Below are 18,999 nucleotides of genomic sequence, written 5' to 3' on the forward strand. Positions count from 1 at the left end.
GCCTTTCTTGGTGAACAACATGACGGTGTACATCACTCACTTGGCTCAAGCAGCGTTTAGAGATGAATCCATGGGCAGGGTCGGACTAAACAATTTTGCACTTTTAAGGGGTGAGAGGGGCCCTTAGAGAGCGTCCACTATGTTTGCTAACAAAACCAAAACTTTTAATTCCAGGAAGTAGCACATTAAGTTTTCTTCGGGAAAACGGAAGCGGATGTTCTCTGATCTCTGAGTGTGATTAGCCGCGTTGTGTACAATTAGGCGGTGGAGCACCTCTGATAGAAAGGCAGCGAGTGATTGCAGTTTTTGGGGGATTAATCTATTTTCAAACAGGAGCTCTCGTTTAATGGTTATAACTTGGCAGTAATCACATAGAAAGATGTCAGATATTGGGGACTGGTTCAGAAGCATCCCTTTCATCACCCGGTCCTGGTTTGCTGCCTCGATTGCTGTTCCCTTTGTTGTAATACTGGGATTGGTAGATTTCAGGAACCTCATGCTGTTTCCAGAGCTCTTCTTCAACAGATTTCAGGTGAGTTTTTGTCTCTGTTCACCTGTGTTTGGTGGAGTAGCTCATAAATGCTGTGGTCTCTGTGTTTTGGAGTTGGTCGGTTAGTTAGCTGGTGGCTAGCGGGGCTAACTGAGCAGGCCTGTGCTGTGTGACAGCCAATGAGAAGGCGAGACGTGGATTTTATGACTTCCGGAAACTGTCGAAATGCTACTTAATTTAGCAACACTGAAAAAAGATGTAAATGAATATACCATCAGTGCAAACTTATAGATATAGTAAGGTAGTCAAAGTGTTGCATTCTTCTTTATTTGGTGAAATAAAAGCAGTTGGCTTTCAGGTGTTGTTGTTGTGCATGCCACGAGGGGAAAGAAGTATTTTAGACTAATTGTAGTGGGATTTTCCTACTCTGAATTAAGCTTAGCGGCAAGGCTAAGTGAGCAGGCCTGCGCTGTGTGATAGCTGATGTCTCTTCTATATGCTTCAGCTCTGGAGACCAGTGACGGCCGCCTTGTCTTTCCCAGGAGTTCTTGGGTATCTGTACCTGGTCAACCTGTATTTCCTCTACCACTACTCCACTCGGCTAGAGACAGGTGAGACTACTGGCCTCAGTGGTGTACACACACTGGATGCTCTTTTTGTTGTGCTAATCTTTTTCTTGGTATCCAGGGGCGTTTGATGGCAAGCCTGCAGACTATATCTTCATGCTCCTCTTCAACTGGATCTGCATTGTTGTATCCTTCAAATGGCATCACCCCCAGCCCTCTGAAACATCCTGTTTAATGATAAATTGCAAAGGGGGCATGGTGGTGTAGTGGTTAGAACTGTCGCCTCACAGCAAGAGGGTTCCAGGGTGGGGGGTTTGAACCCAGGGAGCCCTTCTGAGCGGAGTTTGCATGTTCTCCCTGTGTCAGTGTGGGTTTTTTCTCCGGGTACTCCGGTTTCCTCCCACAGTCCAAAGACATGCAGGTTTATCAGTGACTCTAAATTGCCCATAGGTGTGAATGCAAGTGTAAATGGTTGTCTGTCTCTATATGACAACCCCACCTGTCCAGTGTGTACCCCGCCTCTCGGCCAATGTCAGCTGGGATAAGCTCCAGCCCCCTCCGCAACCCTCAAAAGGATAAGCAGTTACGGAAAATGAATGAGTGAATCTACCTTTAACATCAAAGGTAACATCCCTGCTGGCCTGTTTTCCACTCCACCAGTGATCCCAGCTCTCTGCTGCCATCTTTGCCTCTCTCTTGCCAGCCAGCCAGGGAGGGAGCGGATTTGACCTGGTGACCTTTCAGTCACCGGCTGCTCTAATCTTAAGGCTCCAGCTGTGATTGTATTGAGCCACGATGTTGTTGTCCTTGACTCTAGCTATAGATAATCGGGCTGCTCATGAACATGCGGGTGAGAATTTTTGTCTCTCTCTGTATTTATACCACAACATGAAATTATGACCCATGTATACTGTGTATATAAAGCATACAGCAACTGTTTGCAACAATCACTTGAGATCTTGGGATTGTTTCATAATGTAAGACGACCGCTTAAATCAGGCTCACTTAAAATACAGGACTGGAAAATGTGCTTCACCTCAGGCGTAATAGTGTTACAGTTAATCTTTTCAACTGAAACTAATAATGTCCTCTTAGAAGTTTCTCTCAAAAAGGTCCTCCTTACTAGGACAGCAAATTATGATACCAGTACCCTTAAGGTGATACCAATACCAATGGTATAATGAACAGTAGCTACTTGATTCGAAACTTTATTTCCATCGGTGTGTAGTATAGCCATACTTTGAAACATTTTGGTGGCATCTCATCACGCTGCTATCAACTGTGTCAAATACACCTTACATTATTTGAGTAGAGAAGTTTTGATACTACTTGGTACTGGGTTCATTCGGTCAGTACCTTACATTTATCGAATAACAGTACTCAGCCCTGTTGCTAACAACAGCATTAAATGTGTCAGTTTAAAGTACATGTCCTAATTGCCTTATTTGACACAAGCTGCACTTATTGCATACTTTCAATTCTAGCTTGTATTATTTTTTCATCTGTGCAGTATCTGCGCAGTGTTCCATTCAACATTTGAGCTTGAAAATGCACTGCAATTAAAGTAAGCTGATAAATATCTCTGACCCGTGGCTTATTAAGTACCATTTTCACATTTTTTTCATCTTTTAAATGTCACAAAATTAAATTAATTGACTACCGGAACTCTGCCTTTTCAAAAATAAAAAAAAATAAAATTACCCGGCAAGGGTCTTATTTGATATGTCAGAGTGTTTTGTACATGTGTGCTACATCAATTTTCAGCACTTACAATACAAAGAAAGATTATATAACCCACACATCAAAAACAAGCAGCTCGTAAAGCAGATATGACTTCATCTGATCACATTCGCTCTGAGCTGGCTTTATGAAAGCGCCTTAAAGAAATACTTCACCCCCCTAAAAATGACAATTTGTATATTAATTACTCACCCCGTGTTACAATAAATTTGTGAGGAAAACTTTGTTTTTCATGCATGCCTCCGGAGTGAAGAAGGAATCCAAAATCTGAGAAAATTCTTCATGAATTGAAGAAAAGGGGGCCTTGTGTAACAACAGCAATTAATCATATAAAAGCATAACATTACAAAAACTCTTAAAGAAATTGTGCAGTATAATCCAAGTCTCATTTATCCAGTCATATGTTCAGCACTTCCCAAACACATGCATTTTCACCAAAATCTTACTGTTTAAAACACTTCTACATAAACAGTCTCACACAGGGACGAGTAGTGCGTCTGCTCTGTTTATGCTGAGGTGTTATAATATTTCTTTAATGCTGGTTCAGTGTGTTAGGCTCACTCAAGACAGACTTTTCACAACAAGCCTTGCTTTATGAAACACCCTCAGATGTTAGGTGATATTGCACTGGTCCTAATTTGACCAAAATTTGAAAAATTATAGGGAAACATTTTCACGCAGCTGTCTTGTTGATGGTGTTTGGCTGGATTCATATATTGTTGTTCACGTTGTTGTTATGATCAGCTGCTGATGATCCAACTGATCATGTCAGTGATATACGTCTGGGCTCAGTTCCACAAAGACACGGTCGTGTCCTTCTGGTTCGGAACACGATTCAAGGTATCATGTTTTATCACCAAAGCTTGTTACATTGCAAATAATAGTTTTATCCAGTAAACAGTTTAAGGTATCCCATATTTCACAGTCGTATCAGAGCAGGTAAGAGCATGTTTTTATGGTATGGACTGTCATCATGAGATCTTTATCTAAATAATATTTACCGCGGCCATGTGATGCTAATTCTAACAGTATATTAATTATATTTCCTGTTTCTTTATAGGCACATTATTTACCTTGGGCCATCCTGATCTTCAACTTTATTGTCAGAGGCTCGTAAGTATTTTTAACTTGTTTAACACACACACACACACACACACACACACACACACACGCTCCACTATAAATGTAAATCCATCCCGCGTTACAACTGAATGTGTCCATGTTACACCAGCCCTGTGTAATGTTAGTTCTGTTCTGTTTGACTCTTCTTCTTCTCTTTGCCGATATTGTGCAGGTTTGTAAATGAACTGACGGGGAACCTGGTGGGTCACCTTTACTTCTTCCTCATGTTCAAATACCCCAGGGACCTGGGAGGACGCTCCTTCCTCTCCACACCAGAGTTCTTGTAAGTTTTCTTTTTTTAAAACATGGATTTTTTTCTGGAGTTTTGGAGTTTAATACCACCCCTCTCATCGCTTTGCACATCTCTCTCCTCCTCTCTCCAGGTATCGGTTGTTCCCCAATAGGAGGGGAGGGGTGTCAGGTTTTGGAGTCCCTCCCAACAGACCAGCTGCCCAGGAGCAGGGAGGAGGAAGTCACAACTGGGGCCAAGGCTTTCCTCTGGGGGATGAATAAGCTGAGACAAGAAGAGAGAGAGGTACACCCCTCTCCTCCCTTATGCTAACACAAGAAACACTGTTGCAGTTGATGTTTCTTTTTTAAAATATAACTTGTTTATTGAAAGCATGAGCGAGTCTGTGAGCGTATTTATCAAACTAACCACGTTTCCTTCATGCAACACTTTAATTTTCTTCCCTCACGTCAGGAGAGCTCAGCCAGTCATGTCCCAGTGTGGCTGGTTGAGAATCAGTGTGACTGTATGTACAATATTCAAATAGGGCTGACACTAACTACTGTGACAAAAACATAACCAATTAATCTGCCAAATATTTTTTGTCATTAATCACTTGTTTTATACATGTCAGAATATGGTGAAAAACACTTTGCTTGTTTGGTCAGGTGACAGTCCAAAACCCAAAGATATTTATTTTACTGTGAAATAAAACAAAGAAAAGCTAAAACTCTTCCACCACGTAGAAATCTAAATCAATTTTCAGGTGGTCTGAACTGAATGTACAGAAATCAACCAGGTGGAAGAACGGACATGTTGACATAAAATGGCCATAGCTAGCATTGATAAGAAATGTGGCTATAGTAATGACAATAACTGGACCACAATATTTGTCATAATTCCCATGAGGCTGACTAATGTAAAGCAAATCCTTGTTATAAAATAGTGATAAACAACTGTCTCCTGTTTCTAGTGATGTCAAAGACATGTTGCCATGGTGATCTCCAGCCAGGAAGGAGTCTCCTGTGGTGTCAAGGCCACATGGAGGAAACCACCATCACTAACACACTGAGGGAGATAAATAACACACTTTTAGAGGGGGAAATACACTCAAACAGTAACTCAGGTGAAAAGCAACACATTTCAGTGAATCGTGGCTGCTCTCTAGTGGTTACACTACACCCTGAAAATAAAGTGGCTGAACAAGAACAGTAACAACAACCCCTCTAAAGAGACATCCTTTGGGAGTACACAGTATTACAGCGTATAATGTTATATATAGAGTGTTTGTCATTCAGGTGTTTACAGTTCATACTTGTATGAATGTACGATGGGTGCAACAAGTGGGACTTTACATAACTACATTGGAACAATGTTATTTCAGGCTCAGATTTATAAGTTACAGAAACATCTTACAGCACAGTCCAGTCAAATGTGTCACTCCCCGCAGCGCAGTAGTATTGTTTCTCAGTAATCATTGAGCTATACTTCCTCTTATTTACATCAACTCCATTCTTCACTTCACTGGCTCGACCCTCAGTCTCCACAGGTGGCTGCTGTAATAAGAAAAGTGAAACGTAGCATCAGTCTGACACGCCTGTTGGGTCGCTGGCTGCCTCTGGATGGTCCAGCGGGGGCACTTGCAAATATCACAGGAAGTAATGTAATAATGCAAAGCAAAACCAAAATATATTGCTTGGGCACAATAAAATACATCCGGTTCTAATATGCTCCCTTCAAATTAAGAGCACGATATAGTTTAATATAATAATGATACTTTTCAAAATAAATGAACTGCAGAAAATTTGACATGACTCGAGCAGAAATGTAATGTTTCTCCATAATCACCACTGGGTGTCAGGGGAGTGGCACCAAATTCTGGGCCCTGTGCATAAGCAGTCTCTGTGGGCCCCCTGCCATTCTCCTTTTGATCCATATCTTTCTCACAACTTTCCATTTTTTTCACAATGTCAGTTTGCTTTCTTTCCCTTTCCTTTATTTCCTTTTCTCTTGTTTTTTGGGAAACCAAGTTTCCAGAAGCAGTCACTCACTTGGCTCAAGCTGTGTTTAGAGATGAATCCTTGCAAAGGCGAACTAAACAATGTTGCATCCTTAAGGGGCGAGAGGGTTTTTTATACAAAGGTCAGTGTTTAAACTGATTTATTGCCCAATTTTAATTTAGTTATGGCACTTATTATTTAAAAAAAAAAGTCCTAACAAAACCAAACTTTTAATTGAAGGCTTTTCAAGGGCCCCCCTTACACTTTGGCCCTGGGCAATCAGTCCTACTCCCCCCCCCCACTTTAGTCTTATTACCCTTAGAAATGGAATTGTATTTTTTCTTCTAAGAAACATTTTTTATTTTCCTAGATATAACTTCTATTTTAATAAGCACTATTTCCCCTTTTTGTTGTTTATCAGTTTTGTTTTTAGTGAAAAGTGGTGGTATTAGTAGTAGTAGAGGTCATACGTTTGCTTTCACTTTGAAAAGCTCAACCGGATGTGTCCGCTCTGATCTTAGCACCCTTATCATATGTAAAGCTAGCTCTGTGTGATTAGCCACGTCATGTAAAGTTAGCAGTGGAGCATTCTGATAAAAAGGTAGCGAGGGGTCGCAGTTTTTGGGGGGATATTAATTTATTTTCAAACAGGAGCTGTCGTTTCATGGTTATAACTCGGCACTAATCACATAGAAAGATGTCAGATATCGGGGACTGGTTCAGAAGCATCCCTTTCATCACCCGGTCCTGGTTTGCTGCCTCGATTGCTGTTCCCTTTATTGGAAAACTGGGATTGGTAGATTTCAGGAACCTCATGCTGTTTCCAGAGCTCGTCTTTAACAGATTTCATGTGAGTAACGTTATATTTTGTTTCTGTTCACCTGCGTGTGTGGGAGTTGCTCTTAAATGCTGTGGTCTCTGTGTTTTGGAGTTGGTCGGTTAGTTAGCCGTTAGCTAGCTAGGCTAACTGAGTAGGCCTGTGCTGTGCGACAGCCAATGAGAGGGCGAGACGTAGGAGTTTATGACTTCCGGAAGCTGTCAAAATGCTACTTAATTTAGCAACACTGAAAAAAGGTATAAAATTAATTTACCATCAGTGCAAACTTAAAGAGATAGTAAGGTAGCCGAAGTGTTGCATTGTTAATATTCGATTGAATAAAAGCAGTCATGTTTCAGGTGTTAATGTTGTGCATGCCTTAAGGCGAAAAAAATATTTTAGACTACTTGTAAAGGGCTTTTCCTTCTCCGATTTAAGACCTGCAGGCAGCATGTTTACTATTCATTCACAGCAATCAGGACAAAATAGCCTCCTCAAACTGCTTCCTTGCAGTGGTGAAAAGTTACTAAGTACTCAAGTAGTGCATAGAAGTACAAGTACTTTACTTATTTGAGAGGACAGTATTTGGCTTTTCTCTTTTACTAAATTAAAAATATAATTTTACAGGTACTGGTTACTTTGAAGATTAAGATTATATTATTTCCTAAAGGTATATTTTCCACATTAACACTTTAATAACACCTACCTATTAAATATAACATATAAAACTTGCCACTTGCGAGCATGGTAGCAGAATTTCAGCTTTTATGTTTGCTTTTCCTGTTAATACCTCTGTACTTTTACTACAGTAAGAATTGTGACTCTTACATGTATTGGACCACTTTTCTGCTACCTTTACTTGAGTAAAGGGTTTGAATATTTCTTTCACCACTTGTTAGTTGAGCAATCATCACACACTGGTGTTATATGACTGCCTACTGATTAACCTTCCAGAGAGCAAACTGGTGCGGAAGCTATAATAAGTTACTGATATCTCAGAGAGACACAGAGACTGTCTGCAGCTGAATAGCTTATTATTGTATTACTCTACTCACTTGGAGTTGTTTTGTTGCTTGGCAACTGAATAAGAAAATTGAGTCTCAATCTCATGATATACTGTAGGTTATTAATTCTAAGTGAAGATATCAATGAAAACCATTATTATTATATGGCAACTCAGTCAGTACAATATTATACACCTCTGATTACTGTTCATAGACCCTTGAAGTTTCCACTATCACACACAGCAGGCTGCAGATGAGAGCTGCTGGACACAGAAGTCCAGGTTTTAGTGTAACCATGGGTGAAGGCTTATTGCAAATTCAAATGCTACGAAGCCATATCCATCTTTTGTTATAATATGGACAATATCAGTGAATAATAATCAAGCAGCATATTTAATTATAACCTAGGCACATTTGCAATTTATCGCACCTCGGTATTGTATGTTGTAATTATACCCTGTCACTTTCCTCTTGATTAATAGTAATTTAACGCAGGAAGTAATCATCACCCCTGAAGTCACCTCCTAAATGCTGTATTGATCTGATGTCTGTTACCTTCAAATAAAACCTTTGAATCTAATAGTGGCTGTGCAGAGGAACACCAGCTGTCTAGTGCTACGTTTTCTTAGTGCTTAGAAGTTATCATTTACAATCCACATGAGACTTCATGTGTGTTACAAGGACAGCCTTTAAAGTCTGGATCTGTGAACAAACACAGCTATGTTTATGTCGTGCTACATCTCTGTTAAACTAATGTCTCGTCTGTTTGTTTCAGCTCTGGAGACCAGTGACAGCCACCTTGTATTTCCCAATAACACCTAACACTGGGTTTCTGTACCTGGTCAACCTGTATTTCCTCTACCATTACTCCACTCGGCTAGAGACAGGTGAGACTACGGGCTTCAGTAGCTCACACACACACACACACACACACACACACACACACACACACACACACTGGATGCTCTTTTTGTTGTGCTAATCTTTTTCTTGGTATCCAGGGGCGTTTGATGGCAGGCCTGCAGACTATATCTTCATGCTCCTCTTCAACTGGATCTGCATTGTTGTATCCTTCAAATGGCATCACCCCCAGCCCTCTGAAACATCCTGTTTAATGATAAATTGCAATCTGCCTTTAACATCTGAGGTTATATCCCTGTTGGCCTGTTTTCCACTCCACCATTGATCCTAGCTCTCTGCTGCCATCTTTGCCTCTCTGCATTTCTCTCTTGTCTGTCTTTCTTGTATCTCTCTCTCTCTCTCTCTCTCTCTGCAGCACTGTGCCATGTCAGGGTGGCTCTGTGCCAGTGGCCCAGTGTCAGTCTACCCCTGCAGAGCAGAGAAACCTAATCTAGGTCACATGCAGCACAAGCAGTACAGCCCGGCCCATATCTCGACACTGCCGTTTTGTCAGGAGTTCAGTTCTGATTGTCAGCTTGTGTTGACTTTTCACAGACATTTCTTGTTTGTGAGACAAATTTGGGCAAAATCCAGCTCTCCTTATGCAAGGGGAAGAGGCTGAAGTGGTGGGTGTCAGTCAGACGGGCTGGGGATTTGACCTGGCGACCTTCCAGTCACCAGCTGCTCTAATCTTAAGGCTCCAGCTGTGATTGTATTGAGCTACAATGTTGTTGTCCTTGACTCTAGCTATAGATAACCGGGCTGCTCATGAACATGCGGGTGAGAATTTTTGTCTCTCTGTATTTATACCACAACATGAAATTATGACCCGTGTATACTGTGTATATAAAGCATATAGCAATAATCACTTGAGATCTGAGGAGGGTTTCATAATGCGATTACAGCTTAAACCAGGCTCACTTAAAGAAAGAACTGCTTCACCTCAGGCTCAAGTAGTGGTACAATGAATCGCTGAAAGGCGCTCCTTACTAGGGCAGCAAATTATGATACCATTACCAATACCAGTACACTTAAAGTGATATCAGTCTCAATAGAGTACTTAATTCGATGTTTTTTTTCTACTATAGGTGTTTAGCCATACTTTCAAACATTTTGGTGGCATCTCTGCACACTGGGGTCCGTTTCAGAAAGGATGTTCAACAAACTCTGAGCCTAACCCTGAACTCTGAGTTGAGTAACTCTGAGATGGGAAACTCTGGGTTACAGGTTTCAGAACAGGTGATTTCAATCGGTTCAATCAACACAGAGTTTGTTCACTCTGAGTTAAGCGTGTGCACCACGACTTTAAAAAGCCGTCATCAATGGAGCCCCGATACCACGATTCACCATGGCAACAAGCTACAAGAAAAGGTCTGCATTTTTTTACTCCTCTGGAGTTGGATATTTTAATGCGCTCATACAGCGAATTTGAAGCTGTTTTCAGGAAGAAGAGTAACACGGCTGCAGCAGCGAAGGAACGGGAGTCGGCGTGGGAGAAAATTACTGCTCGAGTCAATGCGTAGCCTAAGTTTAAATTTATTTTATACATTTATGCAATCACAATAATGTTAGGCTACAGATGCAAACAGGTGGAATGGTGTTAAAGCTAAAATTTAGTTCACTTAGATGCAATCCCACCTCATTATTTTTCAAGTGAAAATGGTCTAAAAACAAGTTACTTTTAGGTGTGATTTGTTTTGACTAGAAATGAGACATTTTGACTAGAAATAAGACACATATTCTTGGTATGATTTTGAGTTTTTGCAGTGTGATGCAGTCTGACATTTTGAGACAGTCAATCTACCTGCACATTAATGCTGTGAATGGACTTCATATTCACATAGTCTCCTTCATTTTGTGAAGGAGCAATGATGGGAATGTGGGTTCCATCAATGCACCCTATCACACCGGGAAATCCTAAAAGAAATTAAAATGACTAATCCCAGTCTGAGGTTGCAGCACCATGTCATTAACTGAATATGATTTATAATCATAAATTTTAACTGATTTCTACATCATTCACCTGCAATCCTGTGGAACTCCTCCTTGATGACCCTCACAGGTTTATGTCCAGGGAACACAGCAAAAGAGTTTAATAGACGTTTCAGAGCTAGGGACACTTTTCTCACGGCTCTGCAGACAGTGGCCTTACTGATATTTTCTGCATCTCCGATATTATACAGAAAACTCCCGTTTGCAAAAAAACGAAGAGCAACACAAAGAATCTGGGTAGATGGAAGTGCACGTCCACGGTTGGTGACGTTGCTTATGTCACGACAGATGAGGTTATGGATATAAATGATGGACTGTGATGTGAAACGGTTCAAAAAGAAAATGTTCTGGAAATGATAATACGTCAATTCTGGGCCTGTGAATAATCTCCCGACGAATGCGTAACTCCCTCCTCAGTAACACTGCCTCTTCGTCCACAGGGTCCTACAAGAACGGACATGCCATGGTCGAAAAAAGTAGATTTAGAACTAGAACACACTTTAGGATCCAACTTTACCTTGAGGACAGATGATCAAACTCGCTGAAACCCGCGCAACACTAAACAAATGAATGAAGGAATCACACTGCGTGTGTGGCATAAGAGGGAGGAGACTCGAGGTTCATTGAAGAAAACCTGCTCCTGACCAGGTTAGGTTCACAGAGTCAGTTGCCATAGTAACTGACATCGAGCTTAAGTTACCTCTCTTTCTGAAACGGGCTGGAGTTACTCTGCCTTCTGTGGTTTAAGTTACCTCCTTTTCTGAAACGGAAAACCCAGAGTTTCCCTCATTTCAGGGTTAACAGACTGAGTTTTCACTAAACCTGCTTTGTGAAACAGACCCCTGGACTCCCACCTGTGTCAAATACACCGTACTCGGCTTCAGGACACTACAGACTTTAAAGGTTGTAAGTAACTGCTGCAGGAGTGAGACAATCACATTATCGCATTGAATGTAGGTATCATTTGAGTGGAAAGTTTTGGTACTACTTGTTACTGGGTTAATTTGGTTCGTACCTTACATTTATTGAATAACAGTACTCAGCCCTATTGTTTACTACAGCGTTTTAAACGTGTCAGTTTGCAGTACATGTACCAAATGCCACAATTGACACAAGCTGTACTTCTTGTGTACTTAAAATTCCAGCTCATATTTTTTTAGTCGTAAGTATCTGCGCAGTATTCCATTCAACATTTGAGCTTGAAAATACACTGCAATTAAAGTGATAATTATCTCTGACCTGTGGCTTATTAAGTACCATTTTCACTTTTTTTTCATCTTTTAAATGTCACAAAATTAAATGAACTTACTCCCCGAAGTCTGCGTTTTCAAAAAAATAAAAAAAAATTACCTGGCAAGGGTCTTATTTAATATGTCAGAGTGTTTTGTACATGTGTGCTACATCAATTTTCAGCACTTACACCCTAAATATGACCATATGTATGTTAATTACTCACCCCGTGTGACGTTAAATTTGTGAGGAAAACTTTGTTTTTCATGCATGCCTCCACAGTGAAGGAAGAATCCAAAATCTGAGAAAATTCTTGATGAAACATGCGTTACAAAAACGTACAAAAATTTTGCAGTATTATCAAAGTCTCATTGTCTTATCATGCATTTTCACTATAACCTTACTGTTCATAACACTTCTACATAAACAGTCTCACACAGGGACGAGTAGTGCGTCTGCTCTGTTTATGCTGAGGTGTTATAATATTTCTTTAATGCTGGTTCAGTGTGTTAGGCTCACTCAAGACAGACTTTTCACAACAAGCCTTGCTTTATGAAACACCCTCAGATGTTAGGTGATATTGCACTGGTCCTAATTTGACCAAAATTTGAAAAATTATCAGGAAACCTTGTTCACACAGCTGTCTTGTTGATGGCGTTCAGCTGGATTCATATATTGTTGTTTTTGTTGTTATGATCAGCTGCTGATGATCCCAATGATTATGTCAGTGCTCTACGTCTGGGCTCAGTTCAACAAAGACATGGTCGTGTCCTTCTGGTTCGGAACACGATTCAAGGTATCATGTTTTATCACCAACGCTCGTTACATTGCAAATAATAAAGTTTTATCTAGTTAACAGTTAAAGGTATCTTATCAGAGCAGGTTTTTATCATATGGACTGTCATTATTACAATACCACTGCGATGTGAGGCTTATTTTGATAGTCATATTGATTTTATGTCTGGTTGTTCTGTAGGCACATTATTTACCTTGGGTCATCCTGGTCTTCAACTTCATCATTGGAGGCTCGTAAGTGTTTTTATTTAGTTGAATCAAAGATGTAAATCCACCCTGATAAACAGCCTGTGTTACAACTGAATGTGTCCATGTTACACCAGCCCTGTGTAATGTTAGTTCTGTTCTGTTTGACTCTTCTTCTTCTCTTTGCTGTTATTGTGCAGGTTTGTAAATGAACTGACGGGGAACCTGGTGGGTCACCTCTACTTCTTCCTCATGTTCAAATACCCCATGGACCTGGGAGGACGCTCCTTCCTCTCCACACCAGAGTTCTTGTAAGTTTTTTTTTTGTCAAACCTGGATTTTATTCTGGAGGGTTTTTTTTGGGGGGGGGGGGGTATATAACAATAAACTCACCAACAGCTGACATTTTGGGATATTAAGGATGTTCTATACACATCTTTTAATTGAGACTATGTAAGTTTTGAATGAAGACATAACATGTTTCCCACTTACAAATGAAAAGGGATTTGGCTGCTCCAGCCGTACTTGATGTGGTGTGACCAGTAGCTTATGCTGGCTAATGTTAGCAATGTAAGCTATATCACAATGTGTAACTGAGTCAGTTTGCCTCTTCTTTAATTGTACTTATCTAACACAGTTTAAGCATTAACCATTATACCATGATCTTCACTTGTGGCTGCAATAGCTGCTGTGGAGCATTAGTTACATGCTTGCTGCTTTAAGATGCAGGGCACAGGGGAACCATTAAAGTCATTAGACAGGGTTTGATCATGTCTTGAACTTTGTCTTTATCACCTAAACCACTATTTTGAAAGACAAGCACAAAAAGAGTTCAGATTATTACCCAAACTGTTAAAAAAAAGTTCATTAGATCTTTTAGAGCTTCTTCTTGGTTCAACTTGAACCATCTGTTCTTTGTGCTTTGAGTTTCACTTTCATACAAGTATTTTAGAAATCTGAGTCGTTCTGGATTCATCCCAAGAGAGGAAACTAGTTAAGTCAGCCATGTACAGTGACACATAACAAAAGCCACACTGCCCCATCAAACTAACAGATATACCACGAGGACATTAGAGCTGCTCAGGAGCTCATCATGCTTCATGAAATGATGAGACAAGTTGTGTGACTGCTTGTGTTGTTTTACCAACTGGACTGTTAGGACTTATTTGTAGTAAAGCTCTGGGTAGCTGCCTCACCATGTAGCCAGATCTCAGGATAAAACTGCACTAATTATTGATTATAAAATGCTCTAAAGTCATCTGTTTTACTGATCTGAGTTTAACACTTCCCCTCTCATCCCTCCGCACATCTCTCTCCTCCTCTCTCCAGGTACCGGTTCTTCCCCAACAGGAGGGGAGGGGTGTCAGGTTTTGGAGTCCCCCCCAGCAGACCAGCTGCCCAGGAGCAGGGAGGAGGAGGTGGGGGAGGAGGAGGGAGAGGAGGACGCCACAACTGGGGCCAAGGCTTCCGTCTGGGGGGTGAATAAGCTGAGACAAGAAGAGAGAGAGAGCTACGCCCCCTCCCGTCCTGTTTACTCCCCAAAACAAACGGCGCTGCAGTTTGTGTTTGAGGTTAAAGTGCTTGCTTTTTCTTATTCTTGCGTTTGGGAGAAAACCTTGACTTTAGTTTACGTTCATGTTTAAGGACACACAAGGATGAAATTCGAGGAAGCACGCATTTTAACCAAGACAGCAGCGCACAGCAGGACTCAGACCAGCCATAGGCTGAATTCACCCAGCTCTACTATTACTACTACTGCGGATGTGTCCATGTGAAGCAGATAGAACAAAATATGAATAAATAGATATTTTTTTTAATGTAATGAATCTTTATCTCCCCTCTTCCTTTCTGTCCTCTTCTTTTCACCCTCCACTCCACTGTTTCTCCGCACCCTGCCATGGGACTGTCAGGACAAGAGATGTTGCAGCTGCACACCAGCACGCTGTTGATTTTGACTCTGGTGTCTCTCTCTCTCTCTTTCTCTCTGTGATGCCATATCAGATTACATTGTAATTACCAACGCACTGGGAGTGTGCTCTCAGCAGAACATGGGCTATTTAGAGAGCACTGTTTCCAGGTCTGATTTTACATGGGTGTAAAAATGTTTTTTAAGCCTCTGTGGCACAGACCTGATCTTCCTCTGTCTTAAGATCTCATCTTAATCAAAAAGAGGTGAAGATGGGATTTTGATCTTTTTTTTTTGTAAATATAACAGTTGTTTATTGAAAGGATGAACGAGTCTGAGTGTATTTATCAAACTAACCATGTTTCCTTCATGCAACACTGATTTTCTTCCCTCACGCCAGGAGAGCTCAGCCAGTCATAGTCCAGTGTGCCAAATATGATTTGTCATGAATCACTTATTTCATAAATATAACAGTGAAAATGTTTTGCTTGTTGGTCAGGTGATAGCTCAAAACCCAAATATACTAATGTTACTGTGATATAAAACAAAACAAAAAAGCTGAAACTCGTCACCATTTAGAAGTCTGAATGAGGTTACGTTTGAATATTTGCTTGAAAAATTACCATCAAACCAGGAAATTATTTTTCTGTCAATCGACTAATTTATTGACAAACTGTTTCAGCTTTAATTATAATACATATAGTTTTATTCTGCAGTTTACTGGCAGCCTGTAAGGTTTTATTTGTATGCAAATGCAACGAGGCAATTGTGCTCTAATTCTCAATTTTGGTTCAATTTGTTAATTGCATCAAACAAAGTGCACATAAAGCCAGAATTCTGGTCATTATGTTACTTGTTAACGCCTCTACAAACCTACACATAGAAGGGTGTTATGGGTAAACATAGGTTGCAGAGGAGGTGACACACACACGCCTCCTAAATTTCAATCACACACTGAGGGACCGCACATTGAGCAAGTTGATTGAGCTCCGGCTGGAAGTTAAAATGGCAATGAAAAGGAACGTATACGTAATACAAGTATGAAAGAAAGTGCCACACAAACTTGTCTGATTGACCTCCGTTAGCGTGGGTGCCACCTGGAGGAGCACACTTCAAACGTGTCACACCAATATGTTTCCCGACTAACACATGGTGAGCTAAAATAATTGGAGCAGCTGAAGCCGTTGATTAAAACCATCACTACAAATATGCAAAATCACCTGTCAGGTTTGACCAAACCCAGATATACAGGTGGAAAAATTTTTTAAGTGACGTTACAAGCCAGTGCACAGTCGCCAGCAAAAGTGAATGCCAACCCCAGATTCACTTTCATTTGGCAATTCACCTCACTATACTTGTGTTTTTTGGGTGCTAAGTCTCTTGGATCCCTGCTGCTTATGGTCTGGCACCAGGTTGTTACCTTTTCATAAAGCCCTGACCTCACCTGAGTGCTGTGGGGGTACACGCCCATAAATGTCCTGAATACAGAGAATAATAAGAAAATATGGACAGAGGGCAGAGTCTCTGCAGAAAAATACACAGCCACACGTGATGATCAAGAAGGATTACATCTGTGAGTCTATCCACTGTTTTTGAGTAAATCCTTCATAGTATATCTTTAACTAAGCACTGAGGTTCTGTCAAACTTGAAATACACAAATTCATTTTGTTCTGAGGTAAATGAGCAATCTTAATCTCTGTACCTTGTCCAGGTTTTTGATGCATGCAGTTTACACTGGAAGACTGAGACTTTTACAGTTGGTTGTGTATTTATTGAGTTACAGCAGACTTAAAGTAGAAAATGAAAAATGCAAGCGGTTTTCCATTCTAGCCAACCAAATGTACAGTATCCCAGATACTTGTCTGAACAGGAAACTAAAGCAGCAGCAGCAGCAGCAGACATTCAGCCAGCAGATAGCCATACACCTGCTGTTCAAACCAGGGTTAAATGACAGTTCAACTCAACTTTTTTTTTTTTTTGTTGCACAAATATTGCGAGCGCTTGCAATCTGACCAGTAAAATCACAGATGTCCCTTTAAATCATTTTTGAAAATGAGTTTAAAAAAAAAAAGAAGATCGTTGAAGCACATGCAAGAAGTACATGACAGCTTTGGCTGTTGTGATGTTCCAAATGCTTTTTGCTGTTTTTCAGGAAATCGTTTCTCTCTGTAACTCGCGAACCACCGTTTTCAGGTGTTCTGAACTGACTGTACAGAAATCAACTAAAAACCAATCCAGCTTTGAACAGGAGGACCTTCCACAAGAGGTGTGTTCACAGATCACAGGAGCTTCAGTTATTTCATCATGTGTGAAACACTTTCACCAGAACGTTCTTGACAAGCTCAGTCAAGGATATATCAAGTTGGGTTTTTTTCAAACAAAGAAGTGATGAGCAGAAATCATCGTCACCAGTCTGTAGTGTACCCAGCTCTGAGGCAAATGTCAGATAAGAGAGCAGAAAAGGCAGCATGGTGCGATCAAACAGACACTCCGCTCTTGTCTCTATGTGATTAATCATATCTATGTCATGTTGTGTGTTCAGATTGCCCAAAACACTGTTGCACCGTCTAACTGCCACTCAAGCACTTCTGAGTGATTTCCACCTCCATCAGTGTATTTCTATGAGTGCGAGTCGAAGTGACGCTGCAGGAGAAAAGGAAAAGTTTCCTAACAGTTTGAGATGATGAGCCTAATATCTATCACTACCACAGGGATATATGCAAGTGCCATCAAAGACTACTCATAATGAGCAGGTCTGATTTTCAAAAAAATAGGACTGATTATCAGCGAATAACAGACTATCATACACTTTGATCTTAAAACAACGACGACAAGAAAACATTCCAGGTTTCGGGGCACCAGTCACGACTTTTTTTTTTAAAAAAATGTAACAAAACTTGCCCTCCCAGTAAAACTGTACAAACTTTTTTTTTTTGTAATACAGAAAAATATTTACAAGGGTGCTTCTTAAAATAAAAAAAGTGTAGTAGTAAGAACAATGCATCAAGTCCAGCTTTGGCACTCCTCTTAATGTCAGCATCTGCACCGCACATCAGTCAGTGTTTTAACAGTGGAACTCCAACGTCCCCGGTGCTTTGTGATGACATCACAGGCAGACAGTTACATCACTGGTTCCACATTCAGTCATCTTGAGTCAGCCGCATGACGGTCGGTGACTCAGCAGTCAATGATTTACTCGACCTGGAACAGAATTGGACAGAAACAAGGACTATGAAATAAACATGGGCTCACTGTTCAAGGTAAAAATCACTGTTCTCCCTCTCCTGCATTCAAAGGAAATATAGTTCAGTGTTATATTATTTTTACTTATTAAGCCTGGAGGGGATTGTGCATTTGGTCGTGTGTGGGCGCGTGTGTGTGTGTGTGAGGGTGTGTGCTGGACCAATCAGCCTCCTATTTAGTGTGCACATTTATGACTTAATGCTCAGGGATCTCTTGTGGTTGCAGTGGTGCACAAATGTTGAAAATCTTGTTTTATTAACTGTTTTATACCAACATTGACTGCTGACTCCTCACTCCTCAGAACTGGCCAATAGGGGCTGCAAGATTTCCGCAAATCGTCTTAACTTAGAACAAGACCTGCCGTTTTTTCAGGCCACATTTTAGTCGTCATCATGGCTCAAAAACTCACATCCATAGAAAAGTTTGGTCTCATTTTGAGACTCTGCAGATTAATTCCATACTCAATATATTACGTTCCACTAAAGTTTGACACATTATGAGATGAAAAAAACAACATTTTTGCTGTCTTTGCTGCCATCTTGGCTGTAAGGAAGCTGGTAGGGACAATTCCACCAGGCGGAGCTTTCCACGGTCTGGCTGTCATGGCTGCAACCTGGTTTTGTTCTATCCACCACGTGGCGTCATACCACACCAGGAGTGATTCAGGAGTGGATCATTCTGCCTGCCCGACTTTGTAGACTTGCAGATTTTTGTTGATTTGGTCTTTTTTTTTTGTGTCATTTGCGCTTCTACTATAAGTAGGCAGGCTATGTAGTTA

At 40.7% G+C, this 18,999-nt stretch overlaps 3 protein-coding genes across 3 annotated transcripts in view; 2 read left to right on the forward strand and 1 right to left on the reverse strand.

Annotated features, from left to right (window-relative positions):
• The first annotated feature begins 252 nt into the window (after positions 1 to 252).
• LOC126392092 (derlin-1-like) lies at positions 253 to 4,542 on the forward strand. Its single transcript, XM_050047262.1, has 8 exons — positions 253 to 532; positions 996 to 1,101; positions 1,178 to 1,242; positions 1,880 to 1,906; positions 3,541 to 3,636; positions 3,857 to 3,909; positions 4,091 to 4,201; positions 4,302 to 4,542. The coding sequence occupies exons 1-8, from the start codon at positions 380 to 382 to the stop codon at positions 4,429 to 4,431; spliced, it is 741 nt and encodes a 246-aa protein (XP_049903219.1). The 5' UTR covers positions 253 to 379; the 3' UTR covers positions 4,432 to 4,542.
• Positions 4,543 to 6,656: 2,114 nt separating this feature from the next.
• On the forward strand, positions 6,657 to 15,302 carry LOC126392091 (derlin-1-like). The gene is made up of 8 exons (XM_050047261.1): positions 6,657 to 6,997; positions 8,744 to 8,855; positions 8,970 to 9,034; positions 9,622 to 9,648; positions 12,791 to 12,886; positions 13,067 to 13,119; positions 13,272 to 13,382; positions 14,401 to 15,302. Exons 1-8 carry the CDS (start codon positions 6,845 to 6,847, stop codon positions 14,555 to 14,557), a joined length of 774 nt encoding a protein of 257 aa, XP_049903218.1. The 5' UTR covers positions 6,657 to 6,844; the 3' UTR covers positions 14,558 to 15,302.
• A 361-nt stretch (positions 15,303 to 15,663) lies between these two features.
• Positions 15,664 to 18,999, reverse strand: part of zhx2a (zinc fingers and homeoboxes 2a) — a 35,134-nt gene continuing 31,798 nt past the window's right edge. The window contains exon 13 of the mRNA XM_050047256.1: positions 15,664 to 18,179. The gene's annotated coding sequence lies outside the window, so the exon portion shown is untranslated. The remainder of the gene's footprint in view (positions 18,180 to 18,999) is intronic.

Source organism: Epinephelus moara, chromosome 6 (assembly GCF_006386435.1).
Source record: "Epinephelus moara isolate mb chromosome 6, YSFRI_EMoa_1.0, whole genome shotgun sequence".
Classification (NCBI taxonomy): domain Eukaryota; kingdom Metazoa; phylum Chordata; class Actinopteri; order Perciformes; family Serranidae; genus Epinephelus; species Epinephelus moara.

Bases quoted from the DNA above. Each gene is read 5' to 3' on its own strand.
- LOC126392092 (XM_050047262.1), top strand. From the start codon at position 380: ATGTCAGATATTGGGGACTGGTTCAGAAGCATCCCTTTCATCACCCGG. The intron at 533-995 runs GTGAGTTTTTGT...TATATGCTTCAG, and splicing joins TCTTCTTCAACAGATTTCAG to CTCTGGAGACCAGTGACGGC. The intron at 1,102-1,177 runs GTGAGACTACTG...CTTGGTATCCAG, and splicing joins CTCCACTCGGCTAGAGACAG to GGGCGTTTGATGGCAAGCCT.
- LOC126392091 (XM_050047261.1), top strand. From the start codon at position 6,845: ATGTCAGATATCGGGGACTGGTTCAGAAGCATCCCTTTCATCACCCGG. The intron at 8,856-8,969 runs GTGAGACTACGG...CTTGGTATCCAG, and splicing joins CTCCACTCGGCTAGAGACAG to GGGCGTTTGATGGCAGGCCT. The intron at 9,035-9,621 runs GTATCCTTCAAA...CTCTAGCTATAG, and splicing joins TCAACTGGATCTGCATTGTT to ATAACCGGGCTGCTCATGAA.